The following is a 17165-nucleotide window of genomic DNA, read 5'->3' as shown; positions in this document are numbered from 1 at the left end:
GAGGATGCAGTTGCACTCTGAACACAGAAATGGTATTAACAGCATTTGGGGACAAGCTTAATGGAAATTAAAGGATGACACTGGAGCTGAACACATGGCTCCAAGCTGAAAATGGATATTTGTGGGCTGGCTATGAAGCAAAGTTTTCTAACTGATAATGTTGTATTGGCTTGGAGCAGCATTTTAATCTGATTAGCAGAGGAGGGCAAGCAGTGAAGCCTGCCCATATTATAGATGGCTGTTAGGGCCCAGAGACATCCTTCTGGTCCTGTATGTTCAATTCCTGCATGCCTACAACAAAGACAAAGCCTGTGGGCAGGCTCACCTGCAAAGGAATCAAGTAAAAAAATTGGAAAGAAAACCAAGTAGCTCATAAATTCCTTGCTGAAATTTCCTATTGCCTCGAATGTCATTCACATTGCAGTTTCATAGATTCAGCCCTTTCTGTTCCTATCAGTGCATTTTAAAATGAAGTGAACTAGCAAATGTTCAGTTAGGCACATGTATTTGTAAATTAATTAAAGATGGGACAGCGAGCAAAGACATTTTCTCGGCTCCAGGATCTCCTGTGGGAGCCCTTTCATTCCCTACTGCTATTTTCCTAAATGACCTCTTCAGTTTTAATGATATCCAGGTAGTTGCCAAGCTCTCAGGTAACCTCTCCAGAAGGCCTGGCTGGAAAGCCGGCAATTAATGCCAGGCAGGACTGCGGCCAGGCTCCCCGAAAGGAGCAGCTTCTCGGGGTGAACTCATTAGCTGCTGGCAGCTTTTAAATGCTCTGTCAGGGCTGTTAGAGCCAGAGGATCAGTAGGTCCCTGTGCCCGTCTCCCTGCAAACCCCAGCCCCTTACTCTGCATGCACGCACCTCTGAGCTGAGCCAGCACCTCGGGTACGCTGAAAATGCCTCTGAGAAGAGCAGCTGCTCTTGTCTCAGGAGCATCAGAAGGTAAACATTCCTTTCTTGAGCAGTTTGCCTCCTGTTCACTCATTATGAAAATGGGGAGGTACTTCTACCTTGAATCTCCCTGGTTCCTTGTTATTCTGTTCACTTAGCTTAGCGTAACCTAAATTTTCAACTTGAGAAAGATTTCAACTGACAGGCATTATTTATAATGCCCATAATTTCAACTGTGACATTTGCTTATAAATAATTTGTATAAAAGCATATGCTCTCCTTTTATAGAGACACAGGAGATAATTCCATTACCAGTAGTTCAGTTATTAAACATATTCATCCACCTTAAAAAATAAAGGCGTCTGAAAGGCAGAGAAAATGTATTGTACTGGGAAAAATATTTGGGACTGATACTCAACCCTACTTGTTAAGAAAAACACACTGTGAGAAGTGTCTCAACCATGTGTGATTTTCACACCAGAAACTCGTAATATTTCTAGGAGCTCCCCAAAATGGGCATAATTGGTAAAATGAGTGCATTACTGGTACTTGATGATTTTAATCTTTTTTTTTTTGCTTTGAAAAGAAATGAGTAAACCTTGACTGCAGGGAGAGCAAAGAACTGTGTAGAGCCACTTCGCTTTAATCATCTAGAAAATATCTTTTCCTCAAATCAGAGGTTTCAAGGTCAAGTAGATGTCTTCTTATTTTTCAGCTGAAATTGGGAAGGTGATGAGAGAAGCAATACAACCAGAATCCTGTCTCCAGGATTTACTTTATCCTGAAGTAAAGAAGAAATCTTACATCATGGATATACTCATTTTTCTGCAGATGATGAGTGAGTTAATGCGTGAGCTGTTGTTGTTTATACTTCCAGAGATGCTAAATTACAGATGCAGATGAGGGCTGTATTTTAACACTTGGGAAACAGCTTTCTGAACCCTTTGGCAGGGCTGTTGAACTGAACACAAAGGTTTTATCTCTCTGAATCTCTCCGGGCATATTAATCCTTCACTTAGAGGTTTGTCAGATGAAAAGCTGCCTGAATGGTTTGCTGTTTTTTTAATTGTGTGTGAATTGTATTGGTGCTATGTACGGATCACATAGGCCAGAGTCAGGACTCCCAGAATGCCTCTGGGATGTGCAGGACACAGCGCCGCCCTGCTGCTGCTGCTGCTGCTGGGAGCAGCGAGGGTGGGGCTGAGCAGCAGCCCAGCGCCTACAGCTTCACTGGCAAGCCCAGCAGTGGCATCTGGCACACACGGCACTGTGCAGGATGGAGTTTGTCTGGGAAGGGCAAGCCAAGCAGTCCTATGCACATGGAGTCACAGACTGCTGGGGGCTGGAAGGGACAGCTCAGCTCATTCCACCCCCTGCCATGGGCTGGGACACCTTCCATAGACCAGGCTGATCCAAGCCCTGTCCAACCTGACCTTGGACACTTCCAGGGATGGGGCAGCCACAGCTTCTCTGGGTAGCCTGTGCCAGGGCTTCCCCACCCTCACAGGCCACAATTCCTTCCTGCTTGGCATTTCCTTCTGCTGCGAGAGACCGGGGCTGGAGGGGTTGGTGGTTTGACACAGCCCCGCGTTTCTTATGCTCTTAGGCTCGTTGGATCCTACAAATCCTTACTTACCAAGCAATCTTCTCCCGTGTAAGTAGCTTTGAGCATTCGGGCAGTACAGGAATCTTTATCTGAGCATCAGAGCCATGTTTGCTATGAAACAAAATAGGTCACAGTCCATTTTCTGTAAGGCTTTTACCCAACAGATCCACACCAAAGGTGATCTGGTTTGCCGGGTTGGAGGGGAAGCCTGCTCTTCTATGCCGAGTCCTTTGCCAGCCATTCATAAAGCATGTCATACCCAGTTATTCTACACAGAAAGGACACTCATTTTTTCAGCAAAATGGGAGAATAGCAGCCTAAGTTAATGCAATCCCTGCAATGTCTCTTTTGAAGCTCAGACAGGATTTGGAGATGATCAGCCTGTTCCAGTCCTGAATGTCTTACTGAGTTTTGAAAAACTATTATTCAAATCTTCCTTTGATTTTAACTTAGTTTTCTTCCCCTTTTTTCTATAAAATTTGTCAAAATCAAGGCAGTATCTTTGAAAGTATTTTCAGAAAGAAAACTTGATTGCTGTTTTCTACCTAGTCCTGAAATCAAGCAGTGGGTACCAAAATACAGTGGGCAAGAATTCAGGCCCTGGAGCAGCATTTAGTTTTGTTCTGTAAGAAGGCAGAGAAGTAATTTTGTGCCACAAGTAAGCTTGGTCTCCTTTACAAACCAAAATGTACCATTCCCTTAATGGCAATGCCAGTTTTCCAGCTTGCCATTTGTACACTTGCTCATTCTTACACACCACAGTATGAAAGAACATTCCTTTAAGTGTGAAAGAACAGAAAGAGGTGGAATCTCAAGTCCAACTATTTTTTCTCCACTGTCCCACCAGCAACCCAAGACTTTCTCCATGCTGAATTAGCCACAAATGGAAAAGGTGGAGAGACCACCTGGATTGTGAATATCACCGTCATTGTGCGTGAATAGTGTGGGGCTCTATGTGTATCCTGCAGGTGTAAAATGTGTAAGAAAGGACAAAATATATATAATGAATCTCACCAAAATAGATGATTAATATGTGAACATAAAAAATTAATATATTGTCACAATAGTACAGAAAAGAAAATAAAAATATTTATTATTATACTTGTAATACTTATGCAGAACACCACAGATTATGTAGGAGCAGAAAAAAAAAGTGCTTACATTTCATGTTTTTGCATTCCAGTTTTGTATTTTACATTGATGATTGAATAGTTTATAGTAGGAGAGAAAAGTGAGAACATGGATAGGAGGAAGAAATGAAATGACAAACCAAAGGAAAAATATTGTTGGGGATTTACAGTGTGTGTTCAATAAGCCCATGAAAGAATGTGCCTGTTCTTTTTCTCCTTTAGCTAACCCATGTAGGTGACTCTGGAAATCTCTCTCCTCTTATTTTCTTTTCTTCTCCCCAGGGAGGACATGTAACCGTAGGACAAGTACAGGGGGCTGAAGAACAAATATATCAACAAGGAAGCAATGCAGGAACAGAAACCTGAATCAATATTCAGTCAAACCCTTCAATTATGCAGCTCATTTTGTACTGATTTAAGTAAATCCTTATTTCTGAAGCAACTTGTGCCTAGGGAGAAAGAGTGGAAGAGACTCTGGTATCCTCATAGACAGCAGCTGATGGGAATCATGATACAGTGAAGAGAGGTAAAACCTTAACCAGTCTGGAATTCAGGAGTAGTGGAGGTACCCAAGGAGAAGAGATATGGACCTCAGGAGAAGAAATCATTTTAGAAACATGCATATATATATATATATATATATATGGATTTGCCCCATGTTTTTGTCAGATGGGAGATCCAATATAAACGGAAGTTACTGTGGTAAACAGCGTAAGGTTGTCATCAGGCCACAGAAAATCTCTTCACAAATGCTTTCTTTCCGCGTTGGAGTTCAGGAACAGAGGAATGTAAGATCAAACCAGCTCACATGCTGCAGCACTTAAAGTAGCCTATTTTAAAAATAGAAATCAGATCTGATCTCTCATTGGGAATAAAAAAAGTCTTGTGCAAAAAGTTACAAGAAGTTCTGGATCAGATTCTGTGGTCAGCAGCTCAAGTGGCTTAAATAATCAAACTAGTAAAAAAAAAAATTCTTTCAAAAAACAGTTCAGATTGCTCTGGGTGTGTGTCTGTGCTTGAGTGGTCACAGCCAACACCTAGCCCAAAAGAGCTGAAATGGGGGACCACAGCAGCCAACTGTGGGGTGAAACGTCACTGTCACTGGTAAAGTAATTACAGCATGTCAGTCAATGAAACATAACACCAAATTATAGACACTGTTTCAAGGAAAAAGACTTCAGGGGGTTCCTGGCTTTGAGCCCACCTTGGTGGGACATGTGTCTCTGTCTGGGATGCACACAAGATATCCATACAGGCTTGAAGGGATGGTCCACGGGGCTGAACACCTCCTGGGAGTCAGGAAAAGCAGAGAGCAGTGGAAGAGGCAGCAGCCTGGCAGCTAATAAACAGCACGTTACTCAGCATCTCATAAATCCCCACCAAGTCCATTTATTCTCCTCTGAAAAGGAATAAATAATGAGAACCCTCCTCTTGCCAGTTACTGTAGCACTACACAAAGCGGGTTGGATGTGGAGCTGCTATTAATAGCACTGAACGAGCTGCTAATTGGGCAGTTATATAATGGCTTTGTTACGAAACCTAGTTTGGGTTTGACACCTTCTGTTTGCTAAAAACAACAGTAAAACCCCCAAACAAATCCAGGGTTAGTAGTTCGTGACATGAAATAAAGGCTGAATAATTACGAATGTTTCAAAATTCAAATAGAATTGAAAAGGGGGGAAAATCAATTTGTTTCTCTGAATTCTAACAGAAGTGAGCTGGAAGTGAATCATTCCACAGAACTGCTGTTCAAAGGGATACTTTAAAGTAACTTTCTCTAATATCTGCCCTGCAAATACTGACAAAAAACCTCCAAGTGACCTGTTTCTGCAACTTGTGAAGTCTCAGAAACTATTTCTTTAATTTAAAAAAACCTCTACTTTGAATGAGCAGAAACAGAACATATTTTAAGGAGAAAGAAGGACCAGAAAATACCTGTGTGACACACACTGGTACAAATCACGCACTAGGATGAGGCACGAATCTCTGCTCTTGTAAATGACAATAGATAACCTATACAGTTTGACATTTTTAATGTAACTTAAAAAAACAAAAAAGGAGAGAAACAGGTGGGGATGACATTTTGTTCCCTGCTATACAGAAGAAGAAAAGATTGCAGTGCATTAGGAGGGAAGCTTTTATCCAAGGTGGCCCTTTGGAGTGACTCTGTTCCTAGTTACTCTAAAGGCTGGACATCACTGATGCAATTTACAGCACCGGGAGCTGCTCCTCCTGATGAAATCCAGCTACTGTCCCCTGCTTGTGAGGTGCTTTTCCTCTGGATCCTCCACCAAACACGGCAGCATTCAGAGCCTGCAAGAAGGATCCTTATGGAGGTTTGTAGCTGTATGTGTGTCATAATATACATAGAAATGAAAACTCCCGATCAACGCTGTGCCGGCGGTTGTTGTTTGATCAGTGTTATCCATAATCTTTTGGTGATTGGGTAAATCAAGGCTGTCACTCCAGAAGGAGCCCACAAGCAATCCAAAGAACACTTCATCTGTCCATCTACAACCACACCTTTGTGCAGAGAAGTATGTGGAATTTGCCTCCAGTTGGGTCACCTCTTACCTTTCAGGAAACTGGGCACAGATACTACACTCAGCCCTGCTGACTGAGTTATTTCCCACTGCTTGTCACTTTACATTGTCTAGGTGATGATAAACCCCCTGATTTATCCAGCATGGTGTGTTAGGAAGGACTTATTCCAACAAAAGAAAACTCTACTAAGTTCCTTCATTACTAAAGTGCCCAGAGGAGGCAGCCAAAGGGCCCACAGAGGCTGGATGTACAATGTCCCAGCACCACAGTAATTATAGCCAGCATGCCTAAAAAGCTGTGATAATTTAGGGTTCAGCAAGTGTTGAAAGGAGTAAGAGTGGAAATTGGGTGGTCCAGATGGCTCCCACATATATCCAGTTAATTATCAAGATCTAGAATCTCTTACCCATTATGTGTGTGTACATATATATCACTACGCAGAAATACATATAGACGCTATTTACATCATTAGGATAATTTGGAATTACCATGTGGCAAATAATAGAAGAATCTTCTCCTAAAATAACATCAGCATGCTTTCCTACTCCTACACACGAGCTGAAAGGAGTTTTCTCCTCAGTGCATGTTTTCACTGATAGTACGGTTTGTCTGTGTTGTTACTGCTCTTCTGTACCTCACTTGTGAGAGCAGGAGGAGGCACCAAGCAGCTCCTCGGAGTAGTAACACTGTTCCATATTTCTGTTGTGGGGCTGCTGAAGGGATCCCATAGAATACAGACTTTGTCACCCATCTCGCTGGAGGACAGAGTTCAAAATTAATCCACAGTCCTAGGATTGCTTAGTTGTCAGTTACTCTGAATTTGTATTGGTATAAATTGATGCCTTTGCAATACTTCAAAAGCTTCTAAAACACTTTAAACCCTGTCTAAATCTTTAACTAGTGTTTGCATTTTAAAAACCTTAAAATATTTGAAATTGTGCTTAAAATCATGTTTAAATATGGGAATAATATTTTCCTATGTCTGATATAATTTTTTCCTCTGTGATAGTGTTTTTTGCACCCTTCACGTTGCCTGCCTGCACTGATGGTACATCTCCTAGAACTCCATGCGTATACTGCTGATCCTTGGTTTTCCCAGGATAAGGCAATACAAGCCTTCTTGTTGGTGAGTGCATGTAACTAATATGTGTCTATTGTCTACTAATATCTGTTACCATTTCCTGCTGGATTTATATATATTTCATTTCCTGTGTCAGCCATATTTTAATTGATATCTGGCAAATAGTTTTCTAATGGAGAAACTGAGAAGCTACTTCTCTACAAGGATATTATCCAGGAAATACCATATTTTTGTTTCCTCTGGATTTTACCAGGTGTTTTTTCTTTTTAATAAATGGAAAGACCTCCCTGTAATTCAGAATCAGAAAAATTTCTATATAGAAATCAGAATGGGGAAGGAGCTTCTGTCAAGTGGAAGAGATGGTCTTCATTTCACTCACCTGAGCCAAGTGTGAGCCAGAAGCAAACACTTTGCACTTTAAAGTGTGTCTGGGGAGGATGTAGGCAGAGAACTGATGGGATCCTCTTTAATTTGCTTGATAAACTGAGGATGGTAGAGCTCATTACAGCAGTGCTTGGTACCATGAAAGCAGGGGGAACAAGAGATGGAACAAGGAGAACTGGCTTCAAGTTGCACCAAAGGAGTTTTAGGCTGAATATTAGGAAAAACTTCTTCATGGAAAAGGTCGTCCATCCCTGGCACAGGTTGCCCAGGGAAGTGTTGGAGTCATTAACCCTGCAGAAATGTCATAGACAAGTAGGTGGAGTGATTAGGGACATGGTTTGGAAGTTGTCCATATCCTTATTCTTGTCACTTCGTTTTATTCTTGCTATGAGCACTCCCTGCTGTCTGGGTCATGAAACCAGCTGCTGCGTTTCTCCTTTACTTAGATTTAAAGCCTCCACAGTCTTACAACTGTGTTTGTCTCAAAATTCAACTTCTTCCCAGTCAGCAGTGTCTCCTATGCGCTGGTTTCTTTAAGATCTTCACCTTTCCTGACTAAATCTTTTCAGTTCAGTCTGTCCAAACTATTGTCATCAAAATTTTTCCCTTTTCTCACTGCTCTGAGTGTGTTCCCCTACTTCTAAAATCTCAGTGTTAATTTATTTTCCCCATAAAATTCCAGCCTGCCTCTTCATCGACTCTGGTTAACTCTGTTACTGCTCCCTCCTCTTGGAAAGCCTTCTCATCTCCAGTGCTGGGAATGCCTGTGGATGGGAAGCAGGGGGTGTTGTTACTAATTTCCTTCTTCGACTTCCTCCATTGAAAGGATGCTCTGAATCTAAACCACGTAGTAGATGAAATGACTTGGAGTCACCTCCCTCATTTTTTTTAGGAAATGCCTGGAAATGTGTACAAAACACTCACCAAAAGCATTCAGAATGAAGACTCAGCACAATTTCAGTGCTGGCATGCAAATGCAGACTCCTGTTTCCTGCTTCCTTTGCAGCCCTGGCAGCCTGTGTGTGGAGTGTGTCAGCCAAGATCATACTTAGTTCCTCACCTTGATGATATTGAGCTTGTCACAGCCAGCTTTTCCACATGCATATCTTTCTCTTGGATTTATGTGGCAAGGTAATACTCAAATCAGTCCTCCTACCAGGCCAGAGAAATGCACCTATTTCCCAGGGTCTATCTGAACCAAAAGTAACAAACCCCTGGGAACTCTGGAAGGAGATACATTTATCCTTTCTGAGTTAGCCAATTCCACAGGGTTCAAGACTAGTGCTAAAACTTCCAGAAATCACAGAATCGTGGAATCACAGAACGGTTTGGATTGGAATGGATCTCAAAGCTCATCTCATTCCAAACCCCTGCCATGGGCAGGGACAGCTTCCACTATCCCAGGTTGCTCCAAGCCCCATCCAGCCTGGCCTTGGACACTTCGAGGGATGGGGCAGCCACAGCTTCTCTGGGCAACCTGTGCCAGGGCCTCCCCTCCCTCAAGGAAACATTTATATCTTTTTTTTAGTAATATTTATATTTTAAATACCTTTTTTTAGTAACATTTTTATTTCCAATACATGTCGTGAAAGCCAGTGGCAAAAGGTCTTATTCATGGCGTTACTGACTCTAATTGCTTGTAAGAAGAACTGTGTAAATAATGGAGTATTTTGTTTGCTAAGAATTCATTAAAAATTACTCAGCTCAAAATAACCAGGACAAGTGCATTCAAAAGAAATCACTCTCTTGAAAAGCATTATTTTAAAGGAGCATTCTTAATTAAGAATACTTCAAATTAAAAAAAAAAAGAGAAGGAAAATGTATTCTTTAAAATTCTGAGATGAAACTTGAATCCTATCAAGAGCATTCCTTGTTTCTTTCCAGTGCAAACAAATGAAAATGTCTGTTTTGCTCAGCCTGTATTTTTGTCCTTGTCCCACACAGAAAGATAAAAAATAAGGCATTAATTTTTCATCTCTTTCTCCCTGTGGTGCTTCCAGAGGCAGAAGTTAAGTGGCCAGCAATGCCTTCCTCAGGATGTCAGGATGCTTTTTTAGGCCAGAGAGAACCTTTGGTCTCCTGCATAGCAAGAGCGTGACAGAGTCGCTGAGCTATCAAATCAGTTATTCTGCCAACATCTTTCTGGTTCACTGAGGAGTAAATTAATCCCACCTAAGAGTGCTCCAGCAGCAGAGGGAGAGAGAGCACACACACTGCCCTGCTCGGGCAGCGAGGTGCTCGCCAGGAGTGTAAGTCATGGATAAATAATTCCTTTTCTTTGGGAAACCTTCAAGGACCTACTTCTCGAAGCGCTTCCACACACATGGTGGGACAGCTGTAGCAAGGCAGCTTCGCCGGGGGAAGAAAACAAGCCCTGGGGCAGGTGCAGCAGCTCCACCGTGGATCTCCACAGTCCACCACGGTCCTGGGATGTCTGGGACTGGCACCAGCTTCTGGGTCAGCGCTGGTCAGAAGGTGGTGGTGAGGGAGCTGCTCCAGCAGAAAGCGTTGGGACAGGCCTTAGACCACCCTCATCACTTGGAAAGGAGGGAGTGAGTCTCTGGCACGATGTCACCAATCCTTCTGCCCCCCAAAAGCTTTACTTAGCAAAGTCCAGAAGCTCCAATGAGAAAATAAGAGAGGTACAACACGTGGTTGTACCCCAAATCTGTGCCTCCAGTTCCAGCTGTTACAATGTACTGCAAACCCATGTATTTTCTGTGTGATTTCTCCCAAGTTGATCCTCTTTTTTTACCCTGTTCTTACGTCTTTCCTGGTTTCCACATATGTTTTTGATCTTTTCATTGCTTTACTGCAATAATGTACCTCCAACTGCTCCAGTGTTGTCCTCAGTTGCCCCAAGGCAGTAAATGCTTTGCCACAGGAGTGTGTGCGACCCTGGGAAGGACCAAGATTTCTGTTAAAGACCCATCTGGTCATAAAGTGAGTGTTTATCTAAACCCCAGATTATTCAGGTTTTCTGGGCATTTTCTGCCTAGATCTCTACTGTAAGTGGCTGTTGCATTTGTTCACGAACTAAACGTACATTATTCCTGGCAGCCCTCATAATGAGCTCTCCACACAAATGACCTCTTGGAAGCTCTGTGACTCCTGCAAAACATAAGAAAATTGAAAATCTGTATTTGCAAGGTCAGAAGTAAAACAAAAACCTCCTTTTGGCTGTCTCAAAGTAAAGCCATACAAAGCAAAGACCTCACTGAACAGCAAACTTAAAATAAATACAATTTCCTTTGCCATAATAAATGTTTCAGTATAAAGTTGAATATATAATTCATTCCACTTAGCTGTAACATTTTGCTAAACATCAGGAATTTTAAGGGAACAACTTCAGTTTCTTACAGGCTTTAACTGCTCTCTTGAAAACCTTTTGGAGAAGAAAAATGTGCCCTGGGATGGCTTTTAAGCATTTATTTGGTTCATTGTTGAGATCTGACTTTCTTCAACAACATATAAATTGTTTCTGTGACCTTAATAGAAATCTGAAGCTCTAACTAGCTTTTAGAATTTCACCTCATGGACCAGATCCTTGGCTGCCATCCTGCCTACTTTGGTCTGCTCAGGAGGAATTTGGGGAATGTATGAAGTGTTTCAACGGCAGCGACAAATTAAGGTTTTCTTTCAGCTCAAGAGTGAGCTACAATTAGGACATGATTGTTGTAAGGAGGAAAAACCCTCTCAACTGAAGTGTTTCCAAGCTACTCATCACTTCCTAGCGTCTCTCCTTATGGAAATTCATCTAGTCCTGTGATACTGATCTTGTAAACAAATACTTTCTTTCCTTACCTCCTGTGATAAAATTCATGCTTGATATTTCTTTAGGAACTCCTTGGCCCCTTCTTGTCTTTTTTCAGATTGGGAAATGTGAAGAAAAAAGAAAAAGGATTTTTTTTTTTATATCTCAGTTTGGATCACTCATCCGTATAATGACTTTAAAAATCCCACAAAAACATCAACAAGAAGGTGAATTGAAATTGAATTTAATAATTCCTTCTGAACATTTTTTTTTTTTATTAAAGAATAACTGTATGGCAGAGCAATAGCAGATACTTGGGGCAAATGCTTGTTGTCAGAATATACCATTAGGGAAAGTGATGTAGTGCTAGGGGAATATGTTTAATTTTTTTGTGTCTGTGTATATCTGGATAAGGAACCTGGCAGACAACTCCCCTTAAATCCAGTCATCAGCCCACCCTGGGTGTTCAGCACTGCTGATTGTGTTATTTGTGCAGGTATTATACAAAAGGATGCACAACTTCCACGTTATTTTTTTGTTTGAGGGGACTTAGAAATACGCTACTGTTTGGAGTGCTTTGTAATGCACATTCCCTTCACGGATGTGGTAATAGATCCATTCTTGCTGGTCTAAATTGAAACATTCTCCAGTTTCCCTGTACCGGCACTGCTGCACAGAGTGTTTCCCTGGAGAGGAACTAATGGAGTAAATGCTTTGTACTTGCTCATGAGTTCCAAAGTCCCTTTGCTGCCGCCTTCATGCCATGAATTCAGTGTGTTTGATACGAGGCACAGCTGCCTCACCCAGAGGAAAACTACCTTCGTATGTAGGCTCTGGCATTCCTGTCATACATTCGTGTTCCTTTTGGGAAGGGTTGACAGGTTTTAACTCTTCCTGAGAGACCACAGCTCTGGACGCTGATTCTGGAAACTCCAGAGGTTTAATGTAAAGCCCTCTGTGGGTGTATTGTGTGTGTGTGTCTTCTCACTTACCAAAATGGGGATGGAGATGCTCCAGGCTGCCTTTTGTAGTGGAGCTCTACTTGTACCCAAGCTGCTGTTTAAAGCGCTGTGCAGGTGTGGATTTAACTCTTCATGTGGATACCACCACTTACTTGATCAGAAAGGAACGAAAGCAATTCAGCTTTATCAAAATTAAATGCCCGTCGGGTGGCTTGGTGACCTCCCCATTCTGTGTTCAGATCACTGCCCCAAGGCTGCCAGAGCTCAAGGAGCATTTGGACAACACTCTCAGGCATATGGTGGGATTTTGGGGGGTGTCCTATGCAGGGCCAGGAGTTGAACTCTGATAATCCTTGTGGGTTCCTTCCCACTCAGGATATTCCGGGATTTTGTCGAAGAGACCGAGGCAGCTGTTTGCTATGACATTTCACACGTGTCCCCAGCCCTTCCCGGCGCTCTGCGCGGCAGGCACGGCGTTATTCCACGTCCCGGCGGTCCCCTCTGGCGGGCTGTTCCGCATCGCGGCGGTGCGGGGCTCGATGTGCGCGGTGCCTCCCGCGGGTCCCTTCCCGGGCGGGCGCAGCTGCCCCGCGGCCGCGGTGACGATCGCGACCCGGCGCACGCGCGGTCTGCGTGTTCCCCCCCCCCCCCCCCGCGCCCCCGCACGCGGCCGGGGCCGCCGTGACGTCACGAGATGCCCACGGTGTGTGTCCCCCCTCCCCGCGCGCGGCCGGAGCTGCTGTGACGTCACGAAGTGCCCGGTGCGTGTGTGTCCCCCCCCCCCCCCGCCGCATCCCGCTCCCCTCCCTCCCCGCACGCGGCGGGGGCCCTGCGACGTCACGGCCCCTTGCCCGCGAGCGCGCCCGCACGCGCTTCCCGCCGCGCGCCGCCACCGCGCGCCCTCCCTCGCGCTCGGGCGAGGCGTGACGTCACAGGCGGGCACTGAGGAGCGGGGCGGGGGGGGGGGTGCGCACAGGTGCATCCGCTTCCCTCAGGGCCCCTCCCGCCATCGTCCCGGGGCAGCGCCCGGGGAAAGGTCGGTGTTCGCTCCCTGCTAGACGGAGCTCAGGTTCTCCTTGTGCCCTCACCGACAGTGTGAGTCTCCCATCGGTGTCACGCCGTCCCCGACGGCAGGGCGGCGCGGACCGGGGTCGCTAGGGGGAGGCACGGCACTGGCGGACGGACTGAGGCGCTGAAGCGAGGGGAGCGAGAGGGGAGGGAGCGCCGCGCCCCCCGGCCCGGTTTTGCTTTCCCTTTTGCCGCTACCTTTCGCTGGCGGGCGCGAGGGAGCGGGGAGGGTACATATTTATTTATTTATTTATTTGCTTACTTACTTATTTATTTAAATATTTGTTTGTTTGCTTCCCTAAAGGGTGAGGGGAGGGGAGAGGGAAGACCGGAGGAGGGCGCGGAGGCAACGCCGTCACCAGAGGAGGCGGTGGCGGGGAAGAGGAGGAGGAGAAGAAGCCGGCGCGGAGCCTCGCCTCACCTCGCCTCGCCTCGCCTCGCCTCGCAGCCCCTCCGCCGTCCCCGCCTCGCCGTCCACGGCCGCCGGAGTCACCGGCGGCCGCCCGTCCTTATGATGGCCTCGACCACCTGCACACGCTTCACCGACGAGTACCAGCTCTTCGAGGAGCTTGGGAAGTAAGGAGAGAACGGGGGGTGAAGGCACCGGGGGCTGCGGCGGGTCGGCGCGTGAGCCTTGCGGGGAGCCGCGCCCGGGGCCCCCTCACGACTGCCTAGACCCTCGGGGGAGCGCCCGGGCTCCAGCCATACGGCCCCGGGGCGGCGAGGGGCTCTGAGCGGGTGGCGGGGGCTGCCCTCAACGCCCCGTGCCGTTATTTATTATTATTTATTATTTACTGTTGTTATTAACTCTTAGGTTGTCGCGGGGTTGGGGTCTCGGTCTGTGAGGGGTCTCGGAGCGCGGCGGGCGCCCCCCAGCGGGGGGGCGGGAGGCGCAGCCCTGAGCGCCATGTTGGGTGTCACCCCCCACCGCCGAGGGGGACACGGCCACCGCCGCCCTGTGTCCCCCCGCGGTGTGCCGGCGGGGACACAGTGAAAACCCGCCCACCCTCCGCCCCAGCTAGCGGGATTGGTCACACAGCTTCTACCTCGCAGAGTTCACTGTTCAGCTGAATAAAATCAATGCTGACTGTCCCTGTCAGAAAATCAGAAAATCCCTTTTGATTTTTTTTTTTAAATTCTGGCGACATCACACCCCTCCGTGCAGCCCGTTAGCTGGTAATGGCAGTGCAGTGTTTCAGTTGGACTGACACTTTGCCCGGTTTTGGTTTCCAGAGGGGCGTTCTCCGTCGTGAGGAGGTGTATGAAAATCACCACAGGACAAGAGTACGCTGCCAAAATCATCAACACCAAAAAGCTTTCAGCCAGGGGTGGGTATATTTTAACCTGGTGTTTATGGTGCCTCCTCCCTGTTTCTTGTGTTCATTAACGTGCTAAGCATTAGGAAATAATAAAAATAGCTGAATGTTGTAACAAATTTTCTAGTACAATTTTAATTATTATTTCCTTGGTTTGCTTTTTTCCCTTGAGGTTTTTGGGGTTTTTTTCTGTATTAAACGTTTCATGGATTGACTGCATAGAAGTTGGAGGTTGCTGTAAAGCATTTTAGGAAAAGATGTTCAAAAACTAAAATCTAACAATGCAGTCTCTTCATTTTTGTATCTAAATAATTTTGCAAGTTTGTTTTTTGGTTTTTTTTTGGTGTGAGGGTGGTCAGTAATAGGTTTCCATTACAGATTTTATTTTAAATGTTATAGCTTCACTGAATTCTGTGTTCCCATTGCATTTAAACATGCACATGAAGGCCTGTCTGACTATGAGCAAATGAGGAAAAGTGTACTTTTACCTCATATTGAACTTTTTTGTGAGAAGAAAATTATGATAAGGAAGAAAACTATGTTTTCTGAACTAACCCTTGTGAAGAAAGTCACTCTTGATGAAGTGATGAGGAGTGTTACTGCTGCACAGCTTGTTTCTGCCTTCCTGTGATGTGTGTTTCCAGCAGCTTGTCAGCAGCAGTGGCCAGGTTGTTATGATGCATTGTAGGTAAATATACACATGGTGTGGGCTGTTGTTGTGGAAAGGGAGTCTTAGCGGTGCCGTGTCAATTGCTCGTTAATTCCCAGTTGGAGTGCCTGTGTTTGGGTGTCAGGGGTTAGGGATCACTTGCCCTTAACATTATCTGTGTTTTTATATGAATTTGTAAAGAACATGGGGGTGAATAAGTAAACAGTGTCAGAGTGTAAACGTGTTTGTGGCTGGGCTGCTTCTGGCCCAAAGGAATCACTGCAGGTAAACGGCAGCTTGAAGTCATTAAATTTAAATACAAAACATTGTGGAGGACGTTATGGCAAGTTCTGATAACATTCTGCTCTCTGATAAAGATCTTTCAATGGTTTTTATTTGCAGTTGGTGAAAGCTGTGTGAAAATTTACTTTTTGCTGAATTTTAGTCTTCTCACTTTTACTGTAACATTATTTTTCTTTTATTTTTGAAAGCTTACTTAAATATAAATTCTTTTTGTTACAGTTATGGGCTTGAAGGTAGGTTAAGAAATTTATAGTACTTGAGCTAAAATATTTTCACAAGTTTTCTTTTAAACAGATTTTTTTTTATTCTTTAGCATGTTAATGCGATCTGTTGAATTTAAAGTAAAACATCACACTCTGTGTGAGTTCTTAGAGCTGAGTAATTTTCAATGTGAGAAGCCATAACGAAGTCATCATCAGGTTACTGGTAACAGGTGCTGAACTAGGTGCCAGTAGCCAGGTTACCGATGTGCCATTGGGGTTATATGTGTGGTGGGATAAATCCTGGAATGCTAGGCTAAACGAACAAAAACTGGATCTTTCTAATTACTCATAATTTGGATTGCACTGTATTGCAAGCTGTCATTTTTGTCCTTTGTTCATGCAGGACCAAGTTGGTCCTTGATGTGCTCTGTTAAGGAGTGGAAGCGCATTTAGGAGAATTTGGCTCATAAAATGCAATGCGGCAAATTTCACACAGATTTCTCTATAGGTTCAACCCATAAAGGAAGGGGTTACACCTCAAAGCTGAGCTGTGGGATATGCATATCGGAACACGTGTGGTGCCAAGTCCATAACACAGGGAATGCCTTTCCATCTCTGTTTTCAGACATCCCAAAAATAATTGCGAGTTTTGTACTTGGTTTGTTTTTGTGGAGGTTGCTTTGGGTTTTAGCACTTCGAAATCTACTAAGCAGTTTCTGAAGAGCAAGCTTCTTGGAGAAATCTTTAGAGTCTTCTGAGGCAATTTTTTAATTGCAGGAAGGTGCACTCGAATGGCACTTGTGGTGCAAAAAAACTAAACATGAAAAAACCTCAAACTGTGATGCTTTCTCCTGGTTGATAATGGGGATGCCGTTTATAACTGAAGTGCTGCTTTTAAATCTGAGTTCTGAGTTTTGTTCTGCTCCGTCTGAGCTGCTGTATGAGGAGGTAGCAGTTCACTTCTGAGTGTCAGACCTACTGAAATACCCATTCCAGTGTAAATCGTGGGGTCAGCTTCATCTGTGAGTGGAGTTAAGAGAAAACGTGTCCCATCCATAGTGCTGGCTTCCCTTGAAGTCTTTTAAACAAAATGTCAAATTTGGGCCTTCTTGCTTCCCGCATGGGACAAGAGCAGCTTCAGTATATGACATGAAGGAGTCAAGACTAAATGAAACTTCCTTGAAGTAGTTTTGAAATTAGAAATTATTTAAGTGGCTTCAGCCCAGTCAGAGCAATAGTTGTCTTTTCTTCCCCTCTTCATCTCAGCCAT

At 44.5% G+C, this 17165-nt stretch overlaps 1 protein-coding gene and 1 long non-coding RNA gene across 36 annotated transcripts in view; both read left to right on the top strand.

Annotated features, from left to right (window-relative positions):
- LOC121661320 overlaps positions 1 to 12323 on the top strand; it is a 32805-nt gene extending 20482 nt beyond the window's left edge. Inside the window, exons 3-7 of one of the 3 annotated variants that reach the window (XR_006014911.1) lie at positions 1611 to 1733; positions 3914 to 5967; positions 7185 to 7301; positions 8533 to 8771; positions 9641 to 12323. This is a non-coding gene — a long non-coding RNA (uncharacterized LOC121661320). Of the gene's footprint in view, positions 1 to 1610; positions 1734 to 3913; positions 5968 to 7184; positions 7302 to 8532; positions 8996 to 9640 lie in introns of those variants that run through there. The other 2 variants (XR_006014912.1, XR_006014910.1) reach the window with 2 other exon arrangements.
- Positions 12324 to 13329: 1006 nt separating this feature from the next.
- Positions 13330 to 17165, top strand: part of CAMK2D (calcium/calmodulin dependent protein kinase II delta) — a 124410-nt gene continuing 120574 nt past the window's right edge. For 8 of the 33 annotated variants that reach the window (XM_042021348.1, XM_042021345.1, XM_042021338.1 and 5 more), the window contains exons 1-2: positions 13733 to 14000; positions 14658 to 14752. In XM_042021348.1, coding sequence (XP_041877282.1) covers positions 13936 to 14000; positions 14658 to 14752 — 160 coding nt within the window. In that variant the 5' untranslated portion in view covers positions 13733 to 13935. Of the gene's footprint in view, positions 13452 to 13728; positions 14001 to 14657; positions 14753 to 17165 lie in introns of those variants that run through there. The other 25 variants (XM_042021333.1, XM_042021336.1, XM_042021332.1 and 22 more) reach the window with 8 other exon arrangements.

The sequence above is a fragment of the Corvus kubaryi genome, unplaced genomic scaffold (assembly GCF_017639235.1).
Source record: "Corvus kubaryi isolate FWS band 111438036 unplaced genomic scaffold, C.kubaryi_AGA036_p1.0 37135, whole genome shotgun sequence".
NCBI classification, from domain to species: Eukaryota; Metazoa; Chordata; class Aves; order Passeriformes; family Corvidae; genus Corvus; species Corvus kubaryi.
This window is presented reverse-complemented; position numbering and strand designations above follow the sequence as displayed.